Source organism: Hirundo rustica, chromosome 7 (genome assembly GCF_015227805.2).
Source record: "Hirundo rustica isolate bHirRus1 chromosome 7, bHirRus1.pri.v3, whole genome shotgun sequence".
NCBI classification, from domain to species: domain Eukaryota; kingdom Metazoa; phylum Chordata; class Aves; order Passeriformes; family Hirundinidae; genus Hirundo; species Hirundo rustica.
This window is the reverse complement of record NC_053456.1, coordinates 30,198,690-30,223,792: the sequence shown is the minus strand read 5'-3', so window position 1 is coordinate 30,223,792 and position 25,103 is coordinate 30,198,690. Positions and strand designations below refer to the sequence as shown.

Sequence of the window (25,103 nt, the reverse complement as noted above, 5' to 3'; positions counted from 1 at the left end):
AAGCCACCTTTGCAGACAGTTCCAGCGCACCAAACTCTTGAGTGTGAGGTAAGGGCTGCACAGCTGTAGGAAGCTGCTGACAATTGTTGCTGCTCTGATGTTGGAGGGTGATGTGGAAAACCTTGGACAATTCTGTAATGTGCTGTATGCCAATAACAGGGTATTACTTCATTTCCCTCGTGGAGAATGTGTGTATTTAATTGTACGAGGCTTTGGGGGGTTTGCCTGTTCTCAGTATCCTCCTCTATTTATAGTTCTCATTAGCTCTTGTTTCAGAATGGCCAATGATATGACTGCTGCGGGATGCTGTGATTTTTAATTTGCCATCCTTGTGGCCAGGAGGGGCAAGAAGGGTTTAGATTCAACTGTCCTGGCTGGATGGCAATCGCAGGCACTGCAGGCAGTGGGTACAACAGTCTGTTTTAAAAGGCTTTGTGTGGCGTGGGAATGTGTGGATAAAAGCATTTTAAAGATATGGCTTGCCCAGCACTTCTCTTCCCAGGCATGGTGTCCAACATAAAACAGATCAAACTGTGAAGGATTACTGAAAAGACTTAAAAAAAAAAAAAAATCTGAGAATTGAAACATGTTGCAAATGTTCTCGCTCCATTGAATTAAGGCTTAGATCTGAGACTGAAGGGAGGAAGAGCAGATTTGATAGCTGCCTACAGAAAAAGGAGATATTTTGAAGTGCTGCTGATCTTTCCTTTAGGGACAAGAAGGGTAAATTTGGGAGAAGCCTCAAGTGGTAAGTGGGTATGGGTGAGACCAGGGAATGTTGGAGGAGCAATCCAATCCTCCTGATCTCTCCGGCGCTGGGAGCAGGTTCTGGTCCCATCCCTCTCATAGAGCTGATCCTTGGAAATGGTTCTTGAGAAGCATTCATCTTTTTAAAGGTGTGTGAATACATGCACAAGGAAGCCACTTGCTTTTATGTGCTGCTCTCCAAACTGTGGTGAGCGTGCTGTCAGCAGTGCTGATGGGAAATATTAACAGCTGCAAGGCATCTCTGGGTGTATGGCAAATACTTGGACATGGACTTGGATTGAGTTTCTGAGCTTTTTCTGAAGTTTTGCCCTGTAATGTTGCAAGGGCTTGATTATTTTTTTCTTTCTGTGTAGTGTGCTGATTTTTGACATTTTTTTATAAGGCTACTTCTAAAATTAGCATTTGGTATCTTGAAAGTGCTATATATTGGTCTTCTACTACATTCTTCTAGTAGATTAATTTCAGTTACTAAGCCCTATTTAATTGATTAGTATGTTTAAACACTGTTGATTTCTCTTAGCAGTGCTTTCCCCCCCACACTTTTTACCTCAGACAACCAAATTATCCCACAGGCTGGGCTTTCCTTTGTTAGCTAAAGCAGAGCAGGGATTACGATTGGATTTCACCAAAGCAAAGGGCTGACAACTATGGTATGGCAGAATTCTCTTGAATCGTACATAAGTGTTGGAGGTAATCTTTAATGAGTTTTTGCAAAGGCTAGGCTATTGAAAATGGTTTTGAGGTATCAGTGTTAAATAAGTTGTCTCAACCTGTTCAATTTTTTTTATCATTTGGGTGTCTAGTATTTTCTAACTCGCAAGTTAATGAAAAACACTTTAATCATAGAGTGCTGTAAACTATTGTGGAAAAAAATGAGCTGAAAATTAACCTCCGACCATAAAATTGAGCTTTTCCAATATACTGGTAAGTCAATATCTGCATACAACCTTTTTGATCTGACTTATAATAGTAGATACAGTGTCTTCCCGCACCTCTTCTGCAAAACATGCCACTGAGTTTGGGAATACGTGGATGTTTTTGATGGGTTTGGCTACTCTTGCTCTTGAAATTCCCAAGCAGTGATGCATGAAGTGTGGTAGGTGGTATGTAATTTCACAATGGTAAATGAGGCATTGTACTTAAAACTTAAATTTTAGGTTTAAATTGCCCTTATTAGGATTTTTGTCTTGGCTTTTTCATGTATTTGGCCACAAACCCATTATTTAATAAGTTCCATACTTGAGAAGGGTTTTATTTTTAAAGCCTTCAAAAATTGTTTGAGCATTACTTGATGTATGGGAAGTAATTAGATCACTGAAACAAAATTGGTAGTCTAAAGAATTTGTCTTAATGGGATGCAGAATTTGAAGTGATGCCTCTGAAAAGATTCTACGAAAGTTTAAAATTTTTTTGGTGATTCAGAGAGGTGAACTTTTAAGAATAAAAGTATCTTACTGTAGAAAAATATTTGTCCAGTGTTTCTGTTTAAAATAAATGCTGTTTTGTTTGTTTAGCAGAGTTGACTCAGCTTTGGTTGGTTACCATGGTTCAGCACTGTTTTTGCACTTCCATGTGAATTTCTAGTAATTCCCAGGCTTGGTTCAGGTTTTGGGGATCTTTTTGTATAGCTTTGTTAGCTGCCTGTGGAGCTGCGCTTCTCTTCGTTGAATTTGGAAAAACATCAAGCAAGGCTTAAGTCTTGATCTAAAATCCCTCAAATGTCACTCACGGATGAAAAATGTCAAATAACTTTTAGTGAAGTGGCGGCTGAGGGCAGAAGAGAGAGTTAAGACTTTGCTTGTTTTAAATTAGTCATCTGATGGAGAGGTACTGTGGCAAGGTAGCACTGATTGTGTAAGGTAATAGCTGCTCAATGGTGTTTTGGAAAACAAGAAAGAAATACTTAGGATTAAAATGTGCAGCAGTGGTAGGGGGACCAAGGACAGCCTGATAGCGTTCTGTAGCTGGGAGGCGACAGCTGACTGGTGAAGTTGAGCTGTTGTTTTGTGTAGGTGTGGCTGGTGCTTGGTTTGTGTGGTCAGCAAAGCTGGTCTCTCACTTCTGGGTCCCTGTTTGCCGGCTGCTGCTGTGAATCCGCGCATTTTTCAGTCTGCTCGTGAAAGCTGAAAGCAGCAACTGTGTGCCCAGCGTTGTCGGGGAGCTCAGTCATCTCCAGCGCTAGGATTGGAGGGATGAAAGGCTGGGAGGATCAAACAAGTGCTAAGTTTTGGCCTGACCTTGACTTCTTTGTCTAAATGACTTCCTTTATCAGGCTTGCTTACTTTGTTTTGTTTGATCCTGGTGCCCTGCTCAAGCCCAGCTTCTGGCTTTTGCCACTCTGATTATATTGATGCAGCGTCTCCACTTGTCAGACGCTGGATTGTTGCTGCCCCGTGAAAACGTTCTCTCAAGCAACAAAATTACAAGTAAATGAAGTAATTTGGTAGCTTCGTGTAGGCGATACCAGCGCTGTACTGGAACATAGGGACTTTAGAGCCCAGGGTTCATGAACTAAAATCAAATATTGTGGCTTTTTGTCTCTGGGTGGGTTCACCGAGTTAGTTTCCATTTCAGTATTAATGGAGTTGGAGAAATGCACGTAAGGGTGAAAAAGAAATTCAGATTAGGGTTATTGACAAATTTAAACCCTAGTTTGGAGATCCTGATGAAGCTTTTGATAACACGGAGACTTGCATGAACTTGATCATTGTGTTGAAGTCATCCAAACAGTCTGGTTGTGATGCCCACTGGAATTGCCATTCCTGTTTCTAGGAGTTTCATGTTTAATGTATAGTGGACCAGAAGGCATTGTTGACTATTAGAAGTTACATTTTGGAATTGTGTGGACTATGGCCTGTCTGGGTAGATGCAATGACTTTGAGGATTTCCCTTGGAAACTTAATTTTAAGGTAGTGTTCTTTTAGCTTTTATTCCTGAAGTGGTGTTAATAGGTAATAACTGTGAATAATGTTTGTTTTATTCTTGTTTCTTTTGTTTTTCCCAGGACAAAATGGCCAAAATGGAGGTCAAGACGTCGCTTTTAGACGACATGATAGGGGTGGGAGATATGGTTCTTTTAGAGCCACTTAATGAAGAGTCCTTCATCAATAACCTGAAGAAGCGCTTTGATCACGATGAAGTTTATGTGAGTATATGTTAAGAAATAACATCCTATGGGGAGCTATGCTGTCATTCTTAAGATATGTGTTTATTTATAAGGATACACACAGTCTGAGTGCCTGAACCTTATCTATTGTATTAGGGATGTTTTAAACCTTACTTGTGCTGTAGTCTTTCCTGTACTGCATTCTTTGCGTCTGACCTTTCCAATCTGGGATATTTTTCCTTTTTCTTTTTCCCCATTGCATGACATGGGGGACCTCTGATTTTCACAAAAACCAGTTCCCGAACTGCTGCTGACAGTAACTTTGATGCGCCTGTTGTCAGAGGGCATTGCAGTTATAAATAATTCACTTACAGGGCAGGCACTTCCAGGATGTTAGAGCAGGCTGAAGCAGAAACAATACATGCTTGGAATGTGCTAAGAGTAACTTAAATATTGCCTGCTCTCCTTGGTTTGCAAAAAGGCTGTGTTTACTGAAAGGGTTTGAACTAAATACAATGAGGTTGCATATATGTGGAAGTAATCAAAGTCTTCAGGCATATTAATCTCTGAGTGATGATCAACAGGAGAGATGTTGTGAACTGGCAGTTGAAACACAGGCAGGGAATGAAGAAGCAAATGGTGATTCCAGTTAAGCCTTTCATTTCCTGCTTCATCTCTTTGTTCCACTTTTGCTAAAATGTGCACAGTATTGTATCTGTTATACTGCTTAGGCTGTGTGAACTCAATGGTCTGTAGAGACTTTCCAAGGCTGCTGGTGAGCCTAGGTATTTAAGCCAAAGTATATCTGTGGTCTGCAAGCAATTGTCTGCAGCTTACTAAAATCAAATAGTTGTTCTGTACTTAATTATAATTTAGCCTTCCCACCTTTTTAATTTTTAGTGTGATTATATTGTTCATTCTTGCTAAGCATTTGAACCGTTATGGTTTCATTATACTGGAGAAAGGAAAGGAGAAGGTATGGGAGGATCTGTGCTATTTTTGTTTGCTTCTTCTATCCCTTAGTTGTAGTCTGTGCTTTTGTACCTCTGCTATTCATTGTCTGCTACATCTTTGTTCTCAAACAATTTTCGTGTTCAACCCAGCCTGCTCCCTTTTACCTAACTAATTAGGTTAGTTGCTCCTAACTGCTATTGTATCACTTCCATCAATTTGCAACTTCATGTTGTATAGACAATTTAAATTAAATAATAAAGTTAGATTAAGACTCTCAGTATCCATGAAAACCTTGTTGAAGAAGAAACCAAAATGGTGTGTATTTGTGGAAACATTTCTTCCTCAATGGTTAAAAAAAATTAACTTTGTTTGTTTGTTTGTTTGTTTTTAAACTTCTGTTATACATTTGAGTTTTACCTTTGCAAAACTGTGTCTTAAATTTTCCTTGTTCCTTGAAGATGGGTTCTGTTCCCTATGGATAACCCTTGGAGACTGATACAGGCAAGTAGATACCAGACTTCTCTTTTCTGCTCTTTCACCTTGCTTCTGGCAAATCCTTTATTTTCAGCAACTGCAGTGGCTGCCTCTTCTGGAATTCAGAGGGTTTTTTTCCAGTCAGTGGCTTGTATGCTTAACATGTTCCACATCAGTTTTAGGGTTAATACTCTGTTCCTAATGTCTACAGTAACAGTGGGTGATACTGAATCATCTCATTCCATTTAACTCGAGAAAATATGAAGGAAAAGAAAAGGAAAGAGCTATTTGCCTGGAGATTAAAGGAGGCAGTAGCACCCAGCCCAGTCTTTGGGTCATATTTGAAAGTTTTATTTAAAGCATTAAAGAGGCAAACCTATTGTGTGAGGGCACCCTGGACTAAGCAGTTTCTTATGAAAGATTGCTATAAATCTTATGGGAGTGATTTTTTTTTTTTTTTTTTTTTTTTCTGTCAACTACTATGGATTTGGAAGTATTTAGTTACATGCTTCTGCTTAATTCAGACTGGATAGCCTTTTATTGAAAGGAACTGAATGTTTTAATGGCGAATGAGTGTTCTGTTTTGTTATGAGCTAGCTGACAATGCGTGTTCAGACACACAGTTCTTTGAGATGGTGACAGTGAAGTATGTATTTCCCCCCAGTTTCCAATTCTGCTGCACCTGGCACTGATGGGCTATGTAATTATCTGTAGGATGTGCTTTGGTAGGTGATACCAGGTGCCACTTTGCCCTAGCAATGTAGGATCCTTTGGCTTGCATGTGGGAAAGCCTGTTTTGTCAAGGTCTTGCAAACTCTGTGCGTGAATCCACAATATTGAAGGCCAAATGTTGCAGATTTTTGCAAATATTAAAACATTCACTTATACACAGTGTTGGGAAGAGATGTTCATGCCTGTGCCACGTGCTGCTACTAAGTATGCAAGTTACTTGGCTTGTGATGCTGCATGATTTTATTGCCCAAGTCACTTGAGGTATGTCTCTTCTCCATATCAGCTGAGTTTTGCTGCCTTGCAGATTTTCATGCCTCTTTGCATATTTTAGAAAATTTGTAAAGCAGTAACTGTTGGAATGATGCTCACTGTAACAACCATGTTAATTTTCAAGTACAAACTCTTCTCTACCTTCTCCTTGTTCCCACCACTCACGGCAACTGCACTTTGCATTTCTGGTTTTAGACTCTGTTGAGGACAATGGAGCCTCTGTTACACCTGGAAGTAGGGCTTGCTTTACCATGTAAAATCTGTGGTTTGCATCCTGGGGAAACCAAATTGCGCTATTCAAGAGCTGCTGCTGGTGCTTAACCAAGACTGCAGATTTCTGCTGCTCCAACGAGCTACGAGCTACATAGAGAAATTGACCTCCCAGGATTCTTTCAGAGGGCAGTAGGAATGGATTTGTCCTTCAATGGCTCAGCTGTGGGCTTAAGTTCAGCTCTCGTGTCAGTGTTCCACTGCAGGCATTGCCAGAAGTTGTGTCCAAGTTTAAAGAACAAAGTCAAGCTGCAGCAAACCAGGCTTGCCAGCGTGGTTTTCTAAGCTGCTTCCTGCAGAATGAAGGCTCTGTCTGTGCTACACGTGTTAGTTTTAAAAGGGAGTTGCAGTTGTAACCTTCAGAAGGGTTTGTTGTGAGGAATGAGACCTGTAACACAGGTAGCTTTGAAGATGCTATAAAGTTGGCCAGATGCTGCACGATTGTGTTAGCCGGTCTTGGTAGGTGAACGTGCAAAGGGAACTTGGAGGAGAGATGGGCACGAGCTTTTTAGGAAAGCCTGTTGTGACAGGATGAGGAATATTGGTTTTAAACTCAGAGGGTGGATTTGGATTAGATAATAAGTAAGAATTTTTTTTATGATGTGGATAGTAAATCACTGTAACAGGCTGTCCAGAGAGGTGGTGGTAGATGCCCCATCTCTGTAAACATTCAAGGTTACCATGGAGATGGACTCTGAGCAACCTAATCTAGTTGGAGATGTCCCTGCTCATTGTGGAGGGGCTTGACTACAGACCTTTAAGTATTCCTTCCACCCCAAACTCTTCTGTGATTCTATGAAATGTGAGAGTCAGATTGAGCATTCACTGAACAATGCCAAACCTCTCTCCCCTCCTCACAGCCAAAGATGACAAGATAGTTGGGATCATTCCATTAGAAGATTTTTTTGCCTTTTCTAGTCTCTTTCTAGTTGTTATGTTTGACTTTGGAGATCGTAGTGCCAGCTCTATTTGCCCCTTTGAAATGTTAGATCTCCTCCATAAGATCTCCCTTTGCAAAAGCATTTAGATCTGGATCCTCTGATGGTCCCTTTGTATCACCCCACGCATGTTCACTGCACGCCCTTCGAGAACATTGCCGGAGTTTCATGCCATGCTGCAAACAGGGCAATGGGTTCCCTCCTGAGAGTGAGGGCACAGGCTGTGGCTTGATTACCTGTTGTTCAATTTTATGTGTATTTGGTGGAAAGTTTAATAGACTCGGGTGTTGTGTTACATACTAGAGCGCAAAGCTGGAGGCTGCGCCTATAAAAATAAGCGTGAGGGCTGGTGAAGCTGGAGTTAGGCCAAATATTCTTCTAAAGACCATCAGATTCTGCAGTAATCTCATGCTGAGTGGCTTTGGGAGGGAGAGGGTTTGTTGGGTAACACGCATGTGTTAATTGGAAATGGGAATCTTAGAGTTTAGTCATGTCTGGAAATGTCTGAGGTATGTCTGACCAAGAAAAATCTCATTAGAAAACCGTAATTGTTTATTATATTGTTTTTTGCAACTCTTAAACTTCACATTGATGAAATTTGCATTGCTGTTCCACAAAAGTTCTTTTCTGTAACTGTTTGTAACAAAAGCCCGTGGGAGTCTTTCCTTAACTTTACGAAGTAAAATGTGGCTCGCGGGCAATGCATTAGCAAGTAGGAAAGAATCCCACAATGTTGATTATTTGAAGGTTTCAGGGAGCAGTTTGTGTGGTTAAAATGTGTGACCTGCAGACCGCATGGAAAACTTTAAATGCATTCATAAAGTTCAGTTTGTGTGTGATTGATGAATTTTTGACTTGTTCTGTTGAACTCCCGCACTTAAGGTTGGTTTGTTTGTTTTTTTTCCCCTAAGTTGGCTGAAATATGCTCGCCCAATCCAGTTCAGCAATTATTTTTCTTTTGTAGTTTGGGATGCTGACAAATGGGAGGGGGCATCTGTCGATATACGCATTTACAGTCACTCATGAATGGTATAGATTTTGGATAAATTGCAGTATTTCTATTGGTCTGAAACTTATTTCTATGCTGGTTTTGTTGCTCTGTGAGGCATGTGGAAGTGTCAAGGGAGGTGTGAGGAGTCTGGAGGGGAGTGGAGCTGCGTAGGCTCACAGGAGTCAGCCTTTAGAGGTCAGATATGGCTTTATTCTGCTGCCCTGCACATTTTTCCCCACAGTTAATGTTGTTTCTTGAAGTCTGCCCAAATTTGCAGAGGTCAACATTTTGTTCCTTACAAGAAAATGTTTGTTTGCTTTTTGTTCTTACAACAAAACAGAATCTTTCTCTGATGTCAGCGTTTAATTTCTATTTTCTGGTGTGTGGAGTTTGTGGGCTGTTTTGGGCAGCAGCAGTCTTATGTTACTGAACATTTGTTGTTTTATTACTGAAACATTAAATATTTGGCATTCCAGGGTAATAACTCTGTTTTATCTGTTTGAGGTACCATCCTTGTGGCTGCCTTCTGCTGGCATGGCTGTTGTGGTGTGCTTGTTTCATAGACTGAGCTGCTTCCTCTTGATCTCAATTGCTTTAATATTTTAGGGTTAGCCTTTCTGGTTTTGAATTGCCTTTACTCCACCGTGTCTGTCTTATACTATTTATTCAACCCATTTTCAGCTACCTTAGATTATTTAGAACTTCACTGAATTGCTGTCAAGCACAGTGGCTTTGTTCCTTCTGCACTCGTATCTGGTATTCCAGATGCTACATTTGCAAGAACAGTGTAGGGAACAGAATTATGTGAGACCAATTGTCCTGGTCAGCATCAGCCTTGAGTGAGTATCTTGAGGTATTGGGAAACACAAATGCAGCTTGCTGGGAAGATCTGGGTGGCACTAGTAACTGAGTGGCTGTTGAAGTTCAATTTTATTCTCAGTTTCATGACCTCCTGATGGCACCATGATTGTGTTCACCTTTAAAATCTTGTTGTTTAGGCCGAGTGGGGTCCTTTGTTTTGATGAGGGTTGTTGTCCCCTGTGGATTTTGCGTATAGCGTAGCTGCATGTGTGCTGGCTGGGAGCGGGACTGTGCTTTGCAGGAGCCTTTCCTCCTGCCAGATCTGACCCTGCTCTCCTGTGCTTTCATGTGTTGTGTTTATCCATTGAGTCCAGCCAGGGCTGCTGGTCTTCCTTTGGGAGTTTGAGCAGTGGCAGGTGTGGTGGCTGACCAGCTTCTAAAAGGCAGGATGGTTTGAGAGCTGCATCAGAGCAGCCATCAGAGCTCCCTCCTGTGATGAGAGCCCAGGGGACCTGAGTTTCCTCCCATCTTCTTCTCTTCCTCCCTTGGGGAATGCCTGTGCGGATTTGAGCAATTTTCCCATCAGTGCCTCAACAGTGTTGCCCTTTGAGGGAAGCTACTGAGTTGTAGTAATAATATTGTTGCAGCTGCCACAGGCTAGGACCTTGAAGCCTGCTGCTTCTTCAGATGTGAAGAAAGGCTTGTGTGCCCAAGGCACATCTTTTGCTGTGATAGCTTGGGGCCTAAGAAGTATTCTGCCACCCTGCAAATCTTGCTTTGCTTTGTTATCTAGATAAAAATCCTGTGGGTCCTCTGGCCCTTCACATCAGCCTGCTCCGGCAAAGCAAACTTTATGACTTGCCCAGAGTCAGGAGTAAAGATTTTCACAGCAGGTTGGCTGCTTTTTACCTTGAAGTGCTTTGTGGGAGGAGAGCTATTTATCTCAAGGCAGTGCTTTGTTTCCTTTCCTTTTTGTACGGCTCCCACGATTCTGAGCCTCTGTTTGAGGCATTGTTTGTAGGGATCCATGCAGTATTTGCATAAAGGAGTAAGAAAATAAGAAAAGTAAGTAATAAGGATCAGAGAAAACTGAATGCATTTGGTGGGCTATGTGTAGGGGTCTTCTCCTCCCCTACACACACTTACTCTTTTGCCTCTGATGTGATAGTTTGAAAAAAGAGAGGAGAAAGCGTAGGAAATTCCTCCCGTTACAGTGGTAGGTTTGTCTCAAAAGACTGTATTTCTTCACTAAGGTGATGATGACATTTGGGGCATTTGTTGATGGTTTCAGTGCATGTTTTATGAAACCAAAACACTAAAGGAAGATTAATGAAAGATTGACAAATGGAGAAATAGAAGCAAAAGTGTCCAAGGGCTGTAAAAAACATGGCTTTCACCCTGAAGAGCATAAGTTAGCCTTGGCTGCATCATGGCAGAAGATTCCCCTTCTCTTCCCCCACATTTCATTCATACAGAAATACTGGAACATTTTGGAATGAATACTCTCACTAATGTTTTCACCAGTGGTTTCTTGGCACAGACATATCCGATCTCCAGCTACTGTTTGCTTGTGAAAAGAATTCTTTTTTGAAAAACGGGCAAGGACTTTGATGTTTAGGGGTGTTTAAAAACTGCCATGAAAATTCCTCATGTCACCTTTGGGTTGACTTCTCCATTGTTCATTTTCAGGTTTTGCCTGTATTTGTATCCTGTGTAGGAGCTCTCTTTGTTTGTGTAAATCGTCTCAATGTAGCCGGAGAGGAGGCCAGCAGAGAGGATTAGTCAGCTTCATTAATAACAACACTCAAGTCTGTCATAATGTCATTGAGGTTAGCAGCAATGTTCACTGAGCAGGGCAGAGATTTCTGTGCCCTCAAGAAGCTCAGAGGAGAAACCCGATAATCTGCGCTCACGCATCCGCTTCTCGTACTCGCTCCGACTTGCAGTGTGGGTGTCTTTCCTTGGCAAATGATCTGCTCTTACTTCAGGGCTTGGATCTCAAACAGGTTGCAGTGCAGTTAAGGGCTTGATCCTGGCCAGTGCTGGTTGCCCACAGCTTGTCCAGGCTGCTGCTGCTTGCATGGTGACTTGCAGGATCAAGCCTGTATTGAGGAATATTTTAGTAGTGCGGTTCTCCTCTTTGGCGCAGGTTACCTGTGTTGTGGTGGTTTGCTCTGGGATACAGATGTAGGCTTCTGCTTTTGCATGACCTCTTTGAGCTTTGTTTCTTGAGTCATTATATCAGCCATTAATGTACTTTCTACAGGACTGTTATTTTGTCTCCTCAGTTTCTTATTTTCCTTGATTGTTTTTCCCTTGTCATCCCTTCAGGACCGCATCCACTGCTCTTCTGGGTAGTTTTTTACAGCCTTTACTGTCCCATCCAGGTTTTACAAGGCTGCCTGTCCTGGTTAATAACTGCATTAAGCACGTAGAGTAGCTCACCAGGATTGGGTTTTTTTCTATTACAACATACAGACTTTGTCCACTGTATTTCTGGGAAGGTGGGCTTGAGCAAGAGAGTTTTCATCATCATGGAGAATAGTCTGCGTTTGTTCAGAAATCCGATGATATATTTCTCTGCTCAAGCTCCCAGCTCACTGAAGCACAAGCAGTGTTAGCCCAGCGTTGCCCCAACCTGAAGTGCAGCTGCTGGGCTTGGATCACAGGTGGAGTTTATTTTGTGTGTGCTGTTGTGAAACAGTGCCGGCAAACCCTGGAGTGTTACAGGATGAAATCCGCCTCTGTTTGTTTGTTTGTCTTCAAGTACCCAGCCCATCCCTCTCCACCTAGCAAATACAAACACCTCCATTGCTATACGCAGGAATACAGTAAATCAAAGCCCCAGAAACGACAATGGGTTCAGCTGGTTTTGCTTTTAGTCTTGATGCTGCTCTTTTCCTTACTCTTTTCAAATGTTGTCTCTTGCAACTTTGTGTTTCCAACCTGAAAAAATTCAGGTTTTTTGCTCAGAGGCACAGTGCATTTAACTATTTTGTTGTGGCCAACCACAATATTAAACAAATTTAAGCTCACAATGTGATTGTTCGAATAATAGGTGATAGTTTAATGCAGTACTGATCTAGCTGGTAATGCTTATTAAAATGGGAAACTTCATTATAAAGTTGTACTTCTAAATTTGCTGAGGTCTTTTTGAGATTGAGACAGCTCAAAGAACTTAAAACATGTAAGTACAGGTTTCTTCTGCCATCTCTTTGGCCTCAGCTGTTCTGAAATGCAGCGGCACATGTGTTTATGAGTTGGCAAGATCCAGAACTGCAGTAGGTTAGGCAAATACAAAGGAAAACGAGTGTTATATTAGAAATATAATTTTCATGTGTCATGTTAAGAAAACCCCCACAAATCCAAAACACAGCCCTCTGCCATCACAACGAAAACAGTGCTGGGCAGTACTGTTGGATTTATTCCAATAAAACCTAGTCACACTTTTCTTTGATCCTACTTTATTGTCTCCCATTTCAATGAATTGTTTTGGTGGCATGATCTGAAACTCTTCAAAGTTGTGGGAACCAAATGATTATTTGAGCAGAGCCATTATTAAAGGAAAGTGCATTATGTATATCTGGAGTATTAAAATTGGCCGGCATAAATGGAAGAATCCAAACTAGCTTATTTTACTAAAATTTCTTTTTTTTCTTTTTCTGTGCTCCAAAGTTTAACAAATTAAATAAAATTAGAGAGAAAACTTGCTGCCCCTGGGAATTTAGTGCACTTGCCAGGTACATTAACACTTGAAGCATTTTACATCAGGACTGACTTGTGTGCAGCAGCAGTTTCTCCGGACTGTTACTGGCTACAAGAGGTAAGAAGCAGTAAGGTTTGTTTTTTTTATCAGAGCTGACAAAAGGGATGTAGGGTACACAATTCCAAAAGGCTTGCAACAAATATGTGTAGATGTTTAATGATTTTAACCTCTGCTGAAGGTTGCTTTGCAAAGATTGCCACAGATCCAGAAAAGCTTTTGAGGATATGGCGCAGGCTTTTATGACAGCCCCAGCTGGTGTCAGTAGTGTTCCCTGGCTTCTGCCCATGCAATCTCCTCTCTACCTGTGACAGGAGGAAAAATAGTATTATTAATATATTTTATCCCAGGGTGTGAAATACTCTCCGTAAGTTGTACTCATGCTCTTCTAAAGGATGCCCTTCTTGGGTTGGCCTGCACAGCCTCTCTCCTGTGTATCAGATTTCAGTGTAATGCTTGTGCAACCTGGCTGCAGAGGTGTCTGGGGACCTATCACTGTGCTCAGTGTAAGGTTTCTGCAGCCTCTCAGCTGGAAATGTCCAGTTTTTAGCAATAACATTCCCTGGCCCTTGACTGGGAAGAGGCTGTTGCCTGTACATTTCCCACAAGCAGCAAGATCCTTGTTATCATCTTGCTCTTTGAGGTGTTTTCTTAAGCCAGTCTGCTTGAGTGAGAAAGGCTCAGAAGGCCTTGTATGGTGCCTGTAAACTTGAAGTAGCACTAACATCTTGCCCCAAGTGGTTACATTGGCTTCCAGTCCTATGGGGGGAAATTGGGACATCAGAGTCTCCTCATTGCATCTGGACCAGTATTTGGAAGTGATGTGTGACAAACATTAACAGCTTTTCCAGTTGAACTGGAATTTGGAATTTTCTTCGTGCTTGAGGTGTTAACCCCTTATCTGAACAGGAATGAGTCGTATGTGTTGTTTCGGTGGAGCGTGTGTTGCCGTTTAAGTTGACAGAAATTTGAACGCTCTGGTTTGAAGTTGATGTTTTAGCCCGTTGCAGTGTTGCTGTGCCACATGAGATGCACTGAGAAATGATGAGTGAGGGTCCTTGTGCTTTGTGCTCTGAGCAAGCACAGAATGTGCCTTTGTGAGTTGCAATAAAGTAGAAGCTGGGAGGAAGAGGTATTATCAAGAGTCTAGTTAGCAAAACTTGAGGAGACAGCAGATCTCATCCACACTTGCGTAACGAGACCGTGTCAAACCGAGAAAGAAATCAAATCTCCTGACTGTATTCTGTGCATCCATCATCACGAGGCCACTCTTCTTTCATTTTTGTCCTCAAGCAGGGCAATTCAAGAATCCCTTTCGTCCCTGGGGTGCTGTGGTATGGTCTCCCACTACTCTTGGGCGTTCTGCTTTCAGCACTGGAATGTTTCTGTGCTTGTCGCTCGCTCAAGGGTTTAAGCCATTTGTTTTGTTTGTTTATAATAGAGTTCTGGTGGGAAGACAGATGTTATGTGGGAAAGCTATTTTCCGGATCTGTTTATCCCTGTAATGTGAAATCTCACAGACCACCAGTAGCAAGTAGCTATTAGGCATCAGCTTCGAGAGACTGGCATTTTCGGAAGAGGAAATGTATTAGTTCTTGTAAGCAGCTTTGCAACAAACCCAAAGACTTCTTGGCACACTTTGGCTTGGTGTTTAAAATGGATTGGAGTATGTCTTTGTTTCAATATAGCCATTTGACCTTTTGAAATATTAGTATTTTAGGAAAAGGCCTGTATTTGTTCGTGTCTGGCAGTAAGGAGCTGACTTGAATTCCTAAAATACGTTGTCTAAGCAGCACTTAGCTATGAAGATCTCCTTTAAATGCCTGTATTCAAAATTAAAAAATCAAGGTTTTCATTTTCAGTCATCTTTCTTTATCTTGATGTCCCAGGGTACTTCAAGGAATTTGGCAATTAAATTGTATGCTATTGTGGTAGCAGAATAGGGACAGGTCTTTGTGTTCCAAAGAATTCATGTTTCAAAATATAATATTTAAGATTTGGCCTTCATCTCTCTTCTGCTGATACTTTGCAACACTGGTTTCACAACAGGCTGAGCTCACAAATTCCTAAGATTTAGGAGGAAACAATTTATTAATGTTTTATCAGAGAAGAGTCGTAAGTGGGTTATCTTTTCACTTGGGAAGGCTAGAAATCTTCTTACCCTTGGGCATCTGTTACTCTTGCCAGGAATCTGTAGGCTTCCAAATTGCCAAGGCCACATGCGACAAGAGAGAGCAAAGTAAACACTGCAGAAAGGCAATTTTAGCCGTTCCATCTTGTTCAGCTGAAGAGATTAGACATAGTTGGAAAATTATTTCCTCCATAGGGGAGGATGACCACAAAACTAGAACAATTTTTTCTTTATCTGAAGAATATTTGCATAACCACACACTCCAGTGTGTGTTTGAAAGAAACAAACCTCTTAATTATTTGGCTGCTTCTAATCCATCTCAGGAGTAGGAAATGCTGCAAGGATGAGCTGTGAGGGTCTCTGGAGGCCTCATGCCATTGCAGCCTGGTTTATTCTACTCAGTTTGGGACAGAAGATGCCATGTGAGCTCAAAGGTTGCCTGTGCATATGTGTGCAATGGAAAATAGGAAATAGTCCTCTCCTCTCTTTCTGCTTAGGACCAGATTTAGTAGCATTTAGCAGGAAATTGCTTTAGGCATGGAAGTTAGATCTGGAAGGGTTGCAACAATTAATATTTGTCATTTGCTGTTGCAGCCCTGGCTGTAATTTGGTGCTCTACTGAACATGCTGGTCAGCAGCTTGGGCTCCTCATGCCTCTCCTCCCATTTAAAAGTGCAAATTACAGTATTTTATCTAAGAAATGTTACGGGGAAAAATTCAGATAGTGATTGTCAAGCACTGCAGTATCACTGCACAGAAACCCTTTTGAATTGTAGCACATTGGAAAAACTATTGGTTTGGTTTTTTTATTTTACTTTTGCTGTTACTGCAAATGTAATCCTAGTAATGGGAACCTGTGGCTTTTGTGTATATCCCTCCCAGGAAGTACTGGTTACTAGAAAACCATGTTTCATCAGGTGTTATTTGTTTCACAGTTGTGGAAAGAGCACTAAACACTTGGGGGTTTATTAATCTTTGGTCAGTATCTGCAGGCAGGGTGGAATGGGGTTTTGGTGTTTTTTTGCCACTCAGTGCATTTGATTGCGGCCCTTGGAGCTGGAGGGAGGCACAGAACGGTGTGGGATGAAGGATTCCAGTTAATTGTGTCATGAGCAGACGTGGGAGTCATGGTGTGCCGAAGTGGTCTTCCTTGAGGCCAGCAGTGCATGGGATCTAACAGGGTGAAACAATGCATTTCTCCCTTTGCTTTCCAGGGGTGGTGGTGGTGAGTACGGTTAACATTTGGAAATAAAAACTGCTGAGGAACCATGGCAGGGCTTTGTCTGGCTTGAACCCTGACAGTAAATCTCTCCTTTGACAGAAACCTCTCCTAGGCTGTTCCCCTTCAGGTTCCTTCTGTGCCTGAGGCTTTGATGAGGCGACAGAAAGCTCCTCCTTGGGAAGAGGAGCACAGTCCAGTGCCAGCCTTGCCTTGTGGGGTTTGGTGTGAGTGCCCAAGGGCTGCAGCGGAGCTCCTGTGACATTTGCCATGCAGATGGAGTCCGTTTTTCGTGAACATCTGTGTCCTTTTGCCTTTCCCTCCCCCAGCTGAATTAGCCACAGAAACATAGTATGCCTGGGCTTTCTTTTAGAAAGTGTTCATCAGAGGCTTTCAGTTATGCAGAAATACCTACTTGATACCCAGCAAAGAGAGAATCTGAAAGGTGTTTCAGAATGTTTGAACATATTTATTCATTGCTACAATTAAGCCTTTTTTATTTTTTTAGGTTTGTTTCCATGAAAGTATTAAATGGTCAAATAATATATAAGCAGAAAAAGTATGTTAAAAAGAAAAAACCACAATAATTTTCTCTTTTCCTTCAACAGACGTACATTGGCAGCGTGGTGATATCAATAAACCCCTACAGATCTCTACCCATTTATACTCCAGAGAAAGTAGAAGAATACAGAAACCGAAACTTCTATGAACTCAGTCCTCACATGTAAGTACAGCAAAAAAATTTTAGTTTTCATTCTGTTCAGGAACAGATGGTACCAGCTGTCTCTCTTCTCAAAAGATCTGTTGATTAAAGCAACCAAAATGAAAAAATCACACCACCACTCCCCCAAAATGAATTTTTATTAGCTCAGACATATTTTAGAGTGAGGTGAAAATGAGTTACTCTTTTTCTTTCATGTGCTTAGGCCCTGGTATGTGCATTTCAGAACGCTTCCCCTAACTGTTAGCAGTAGCCAGTATTACAGCACTGTAAAGTAAGCAGTCTGTTTTCAAGGAAATCTGTTTCTTTCAAAGTCCAGGCTGCCTCCTGGAAGCCTCGAGGTGTTAAATATTTTTGAATCATATAGTGTTCCTTTTGATATCTGAAACTCTTAATTTATCTTTGTATAACGCAGAAAAAAACCCCAAAAAAACAACTCTCATGCTGAATGCAGAAACGTGTTGGATATGTCTGAATGGTAACTGTAGGAAAATAAAAGCTTGGTCTGGTCTTCTCTGTGCTGAGTGGAAATGAGCCCATTCATAGAGGACAGCCAGAGCCCCATAAATGCATAATGCAAACTTTAGGACTCAAATAGGATGAATAATAGGACAAGGTGCTGTTTGCAGGTGTGGGTGGTGTGGCTGAGAGTGAGGTACGTGGGCTTCAAGGTCTGCATGTTGCAGTGACCATTTTATCTTGCCAGTTGTAGTGGTGAGGCTGAGGCCAGCTGTCCTTGCCCTCAGTCTGACACGGGGAAGGAGAAGTGTTTCTAGCTGGTTGTGAAGTTGCACCTGACTCTTCAGCCACAAGTTTAGGAGGCTGAGTTGAGCAATCAGTGGTCAGACAAGCGTCTAGACAGAGCCATACAATTATGCATCTTCCTTCCATGTCAACTTTTAGGTTAAATGAAAGTTATATGCAGAAAGTGTTCTGGAAATTATTTGGTTCTGAATAATTTTTTGCCTTAACACTTCATCTGTCACTCTCCCAGATGCATAGTCTGACATGCAAACAGACCAAAAATCAGATCAAATAAGATTCTGGTAGTTCTTGGACCTCTTGGTTCTGAACTCCGGCTAGATTCAGGTTTTCTTTCTTCACGGTTTTGTTTAGCAAGCCAAATAGCTTGCTAAATTGACACAGTAAGAACTGCTAAAAGAACTTTCTGCTCTGCTAATTTTGTTCAGCTGCATAAAATTTGCTGTCAAATGATGGAGTATTTTAAAAATAATACCTGTGAGTTAAAGTTTGTCTTACATTCCAAAAGTCAGTACATGTACTTGGTTACACCTTGGATCAAGTACATAGTAATATATTGATCTTCACATTTTTCTGTCTCTCTTGGGAGATGGTTTTCCAGAACAGGAATGGTCAAGAGTCATTCTTGTGTGTATTATGAGAGTCTGAACTTGGTAGAAAAGTATTTCATAAACATCATTCATCTTTAATGACAATAATTGTGTGGTCAGGTTTGTACCTCACAGCAAGGACTTCTGGGGCCCAAACACTAGAAATCTACTTTAAGAGCAGGAGACTGAAGTGAGAAAAATATTGACTTTTCATTTTTGTCAGTAGATCTCAATTACTTGATAGTAATAGATTTTCCTTGCAAGTTTGGATAGGGTCCCAAGTCAAGAGAAGTGTAAGCCTAATTTGTTTTGGACAGATATGATCTCTTCACAATTTTTCTTTATTTTGTATTGCTTCTGTGCGAGAGTTTTATCTTCTGACACCTGCTAAGTGGACAAAATACCTTTAAAAATAAAGGATCGGGAAATAATCTTTGTTATGGTTTCTATTACTGATATATCATTTCCAAACTGTCGAAATATACAATGATCTTACTTTATGGTGACCTTGCTTCCCTTCCCGCCTGTCTCTAAATGTTTATGGGAATTGTAGAATCAAGCGAGTCACTTTTGGCTCTGCTAAAATTGGTAAATTTCTCACCATCTTCAAGAGATATTTGGGCAGTTATTGTAGGTGTGTGAAATAAGTGCTGTGTAGGCTGCCTTATGGCATCTCTGGCAAGGCTAAACCACTTTTCATGCCCTTTAGTGTGGCGTGCCTTGTACTGTACCTAAGAATTTCTGTCAGTCCAGTTGTCCACTCTGCAAACGTGGTCCTTGGATGCTGGTTAATGGATCATGAGTTGAGCTGGCAGAGTGGCTCGGAGCCAGGCCTGGGCTGTTCACCAACACTGTGCTTGCCTACCCTGCTGGTCAGGACAGACTTTGGGATGGAGTTGGCATCGTCCCATCCTTGGAGCTTGCAGCTAATTCTGGGGTTAGCTGCTCTGGCAGCAGTAGGTCACTGCTAACAGCAGGGTTCAGGCATGTCTGGGGAGGTTGCTGCACTTCCACAGAGACCTTGCAATCTTCAAGGTGTTTTGTTTCTTTTTTTTAGCTGCTCAGGAACTTTAATGAGGAGATGCTGTGAGACAAATTGCAATTTGTGGTGTTTGTTTGCCACGGGGGTAAAAACCCCCATTGATTTGTGGAAATGTACATACTTAGTTTTCTTTGATGTGTAAATTTCTGTTGAGCCATGGACTCTTGAGAAGAATTGATTGTGGGTAAGTCCACTGCACCGTTTAAGTGTGCCTTGGGAAAAACTTTTGGCTCCTGTTTTGTGATCCTGAGTAAAGTAAAGTAAACTTCTCGACTGTTTAGAAGGAAAGTAATGCATCCGACCTAGAAAGTGTCTGGAAATGAAATTAGAGTGTTTCTTACTTCAACATCTCTTTTGTATAAACAATACAACCTTGGTACCAGTGCTAGCTAGAAGAATGCAAGCAATTAATGAAAGCAAAATTTCTAGCAGTGGTTTGGTTAGAGATTGCCATAGAAACCAGGTCAGTATGGCACTGAAACTCTTCCATCTCCTGTTGGTATAACAGCTCAAATTCTCCAATGTCTGCGGTTTTGGAGAGAACATTCCGGTTTGGGAAGCCCAGGATTTAAGTGTCAGCATCTCTAGAGCAATCTGCCATGGGATGTTCCCACAGGTACAGCTCTGTGTGGGAGCTCCTGGAGAAACAAAATCGTGTTTTATTTATTTTCCAGGAGTTTCATGTGAGCTTCTGTCTAGGCTGGAGCTACCTGTGTGTGCCTCAGTGTGATGGGTAGGAAGGATGTGCTTGAGAACATCAGCTGTCCCAGTTAGAGAGCAGGCTTGGCCAGCACAGGAAAACTGAAGGAAAAAGAGACAGAAATTTATGATGACATGAAGGAAATCCATACCTGTGGATTTCCTGCCGCATATGGTCACTGGAGGAAACATACTTTAGGGAGTGAAATCTCTCTTCAGGTGTTTTCTTGGCCCTAATCTGAAAGGGGAGGGAGGGAACACCTTGTCCTCTGCTCTGTGTTTCCTCAAGAGCGTCTGTGAGAGTGACTGATGCTTTCAGTGACGCCACTTAATACTTAATTGCAGGGCTTGGACAGGGTTTGTTTTTCTGGTGTGTTTTTTGTTTTTTTTAACGATCTCTGGAAACTAGAGTAGCTGCCATTGAATGGGCAGCCAAACTGAATTGCTGAGAGGGAGTTTCTGGTCAGGTGATTTTGGATAAGCATTATAGCTGATAAAACTTGATCCAGGAGGTTTTATTTTAATAGTTCATTCCTCCCTAAGTGCACTACTGTTGTTGTAGCACCGTGTAATAGAAGTGTTATTTTTCTAGTCTCCCGGAATGCTTGTTTTCATAGTCTGTGGCTATTTGCATAGGTGTAATAGGAAGTTTACCAAGCTTTTTAATTGCTGGCTTGCTGTTTTTGTTTCAATGTTGTTAATCTTGCTGGTTTTGTCTTTATCTGCAAGGCAGGATCAAACTTGTCTCTGGCTTGGCAGAGCAGAGTATGACAATTCAGTGTTCAAACAGTTTGCTGCTTGATTTGTGCAGTTCTTACACTTCTGTTCTGCTCTCTCAGTTGATGTAATTACTCTTTCAGTTGATGTAATTGCTGCTTTGCTTACCTTGTGGCTGAGATAGTCATGAGAGCAAACCAAGCTGTCTATCTTGCTGTTTTACATTGATTTTTGCTGGTGACAAAGGCAGCTGCTGTCATCTTTGAAGTGAATGCAATGGGAAATCAAATAGATTATCATCCCACGTATTTGTAACCATCATGCTGTATCACTTTCCTACCAGTAACAGATTTGCATTAAGGGATTGGAATGTAGGTGCTTTTTTGAATTTCCTGTTTTAACCTTGTCTCCTGGCTACTAGCAGCTCTCTGTCCCTGGCAGAGGTGACACATGGCTTTTTTGCTCTCCTTTATGGTCTGGGATGCCATACCTGCTTGCTCTAAAAGAATTGCAGGTTATTTTAAGTTGAGGGACAAAGTAAAAGTGGTAGTTGTACTGCTAATGGCCAGCTACATTCAAGTAAGAGTTCAGTCCTGTTCATTCTTTTTGACTACGCACTGAAGTTTTTAGAGCAACATTAGAAATCTGGAGGTGGCTTTTATCAGACACTTAGTGAATTCCACTTAGGCAATTTGCAGTATATTTTATTTACTTATTATTCATTCTTTTAAATCGACATTTCTGCAATTTTCTGAATAGTTTTGCATGAAAAGCTTTCCAATTTAGACTTAAATATATGCAGGCATCTCCAGGAAACCTTGCCTTTACATGGGATACAAGCACAAATATATCAGTGTGATACCTCTTAAAATGCAATAAGGAATTTATTAACGCTCCTCATTTCAATTATTGTCATGTAGATAATTATTGGGATAAATCATTATCCTGTGCATATCTGCAGTTACTCTGACAATGGATACAATTTGCTGTCTCCTTTTCAACTTTTGAGCCAATGTAAATGCTGAATATTGAAGTTATATTTTTGCTTATGGCTCTCTTTCTTTTTCTGCTGGTGTTAAAGGATCAGATGTCTTCAGGAACACCAAGGTTTCAGTAACTCTTTTTCCTCTATTATGTAAAGCAAGTATTTTTGTCTGAAGGGTGTGATAAAGCTCCAGTCGTGAAGGATAGTTTTTACTTGTACGTAAAACTAAGCTTTTACCCATAGGTAGCAGAGTGGTAGGATGCGTAGTAGCTTTCTTTACTTGTTGAAGATGATGATGGTGGGATGAGAGTCTGTGAAATAGTTAAGTGTCTTTCATTGCTCCAGTATGTTTATTTTAACATTTCCGTTCCCGTTTGTACGTTCCTAATCTTAATTTTCTTTCTTTCTTTTTCTTTTTTTTTTTTTTTTTAACCACCCCACTGGGGTCTTCTTCACCTTGCAGTATCTGGTTTTACAGACATTTTCTTCTTATTCCTCATAATTCCTGACTTCTCCAGTGACTCAGTCTTTGGACTTATTTATGTGGCTCAGCAGAGTTCTGCTTTCAGAAGAGATTTATGGCTGAGGGAAGATGCTCACTTCAGAGGTTAGCTGGCACAATTGACCACTGGCCAGGGAGGGAACATCTATGACTGGTGGAAATCATAAATAGCATTTAGGGAGGGCTGTCAAAACCTAATTGTTAAACCCAAGCTTGGAGTGAATTGAAAGAAGAAGAGGGGAGTGGAGCCCTACAGGGAACCTTGAAGTCTTTTTCTGGTAGCGATCAGACTCATTATTCTCTTAACTTCTGTAGAGAGGCAGAGCTGGATGTGGTGTGCCCATGAATTTAAGTCCCTCAAGCATAGAGGGGAAAAGGGGATGAAGCTTCAAGAGCCAGAAGGACTTCATGCCTGAGAAAAGCCTCTTCTGTTGCAGTGTTCTCTACACCAATCATGGCATGCAGACTTTCCTACATTTTACAGTTGGTTAGAGACCTCAGAAGTCCTTCTGAGGCAACAAGAGTTTTGAGGAGGGTGGTTGTGATGTGGCCATATTGAAGTGAATGACCTCTGAAGAGCATTTTGCCAGGGCTTTGGAGGCTTAAGGTATAAAGCAGGGTCCCACATGCAACAACAAATTTTGCTTTTTCCTGAAGTTTGAGCAGGGCTGTTTCAGTGGGTTTGGATAGCATGTAATGCAGCCATCTCACCCCAGTGCTCCAGAGTTGGATATAGTCTTATTGACAAGAACAGTAGTTGCTTGTTTGCTGCTGGTTTTAGATTGCATGAAATTTTCTAATAATGCAGAATAATACAGGAACTGACTTATGGCAGGATGTGTGGATGTAAGGAAGCTCCAAAAATGCACCCAATACCCAAGAAGTATAAACAGCCTGAAAAAGCAGTGTATATATGAATGTTGTGCTTTATTTCAATTTTCAGAATATTCTGGAGTGACATTTAGACTGGATTCCAAAGTTTGGTGGAACGAGCCTTTCTGTTGGTCCTCTTAAGTAGCTCAATCTAAATTAAGAAATGAAAGAGCCCTTTAAATTCTTTTTGCATGGCACTGGTGCTGTTGTTCTGCTGTTGGTGCCCAGGACATGGGATACCCAAGGTGGGAACAGACGATGTCATGCAGCAGCAGAACTTCGCTCTGGTGGGCTGGGGCTGGCAGGGCTGTGTGGAGCCAGGGTGGATTTCTGTGCTCCTGTGGCATTTAAACACTTCCTAGCCTAGGAAGGAGTATATATAGAGACCTCAGGGGATATAAAAAGCATCAAGGCAAAACTGCCTCCCAAAATACCCCAGAAGCCGGAGCGTGCTGACTGCCCCTGGTCTCACCCTCCCTCATCTCTAGGTCTCTCAGAAGCTGCACCAGCGTGTTCTGCTGTGACAAAAGCATTCAAAAGCACCAGTTCTGCTGGCTCACAAACTGTTGGAGTGTCCACAGCCACGCCAGCTGGCAGTGCTGTCAGTCACAGCTCCTGAGGTCCCCTGCTCTTGGCAGGACCCACCTGGCTCCAGGAGAGCCTGCTCATCCATCAGCGTGTCCCTTGGAGTGGAGAGCTGTGTGTGGTCCTAGCCAAGACTCACGTGCCCAGGGGGCTTCATGGGGAAGAGGAATGCAAGAATTTGGGTACCTTTAAAACATAGTGAGCTTCTAAGGGAAATACTTAACTCGAGTTCTGTTCCAGATGCTTCTGTAACTCTATAATTGTTGTCATGGTGTACAAAGGAAAATAATCTCGGAGCATCCTTCATGAATTAACTGCTGGCTTAGAGCCTCAGGAAAATAACTTTGTTTTCAGAACTGTTTTCAAATATTTACTCGTACCCCTGTACACAACATACTTCACTTTTGACTTCAGTCACGTTGGGGATGGAGAGTCAAATGTTTTTAGTTATCTGTGACGATCTCTCTCTCTCTTTTTTTTTTCCCCTGCATCTGAGTGTATTTGTTTATAGTCTGTGTTTATTTGTAAGTACAGAAAAATTTGGAACTTGGCTAGATTATTAGACCAAAAATAATTAAGAAAAAAAAAAAAAAGGTGCTTGAATATATGTCAGGGATGTGTGTAAATGCTTCGGCAGTCCAAACTTATGGTAACTGTTTTGCCAGATCCCATTTCTCTCATTTTCCTGGAACTGGATTGTTCTGTCCAGCATTCATATTATGCCACTGATATTTTTAGGATATAAAATACCAAGTTTTTTTAAAACTAATTCACATTGTCACATGAAGTAGAATGTTGAATAGCTTTCATTAGAATTTTGGGACTTTTTGCATACTGAAAATAATGAGTTATACTTAAAAAGGAGACACTGCTGTGTTTCCTTTCTTAAATGCAGTCTGAAAAGTGAGGACAGGTAGAGGCCCTGTCAAAAAGGAGACAAATCCTATTTTATGCACTGTGTGCACATGGACCAGAGTTTTCATTATGCCCTTCCTGCACTGGCAGCCTCTCTTTAAGATCTGGGATTTCAAATTGCAAGGAAGAACAGCTGTTGTTCTTTCATTGGAAGTGTCTCATTGTGTTCAATGGTTGTCTTTTTTTCTTCCTTTTTTTTTTTTTTTTTTTTTCCTTTAAGCAATTTAGAGCACCCCAGAAAATGCCCATCTGCTCTCTTAGGAGCCTTTGTCGTGATTTTTCGATACTGCGTAAA

General features: G+C 41.4%; 1 protein-coding gene across 15 annotated transcripts in view; it reads left to right on the top strand.

Annotated features, from left to right (window-relative positions):
- Window positions 1-25,103, top strand: part of MYO1B (myosin IB) — a 135,746-nt gene that overhangs the window by 40,547 nt on the left and 70,096 nt on the right. For 10 of the 15 annotated variants that reach the window (XM_040069302.2, XM_058421289.1, XM_040069303.1 and 7 more), the window contains 2 exons: window positions 3,773-3,913; window positions 17,026-17,141. In XM_040069302.2, coding sequence (XP_039925236.1) covers window positions 3,779-3,913; window positions 17,026-17,141 — 251 coding nt within the window. In that variant the 5' untranslated portion in view covers window positions 3,773-3,778. Of the gene's footprint in view, window positions 1-41; window positions 49-3,583; window positions 3,678-3,772; window positions 3,914-17,025; window positions 17,142-25,103 lie in introns of those variants that run through there. The other 5 variants (XM_040069308.2, XM_040069310.2, XM_040069299.2 and 2 more) reach the window with 3 other exon arrangements.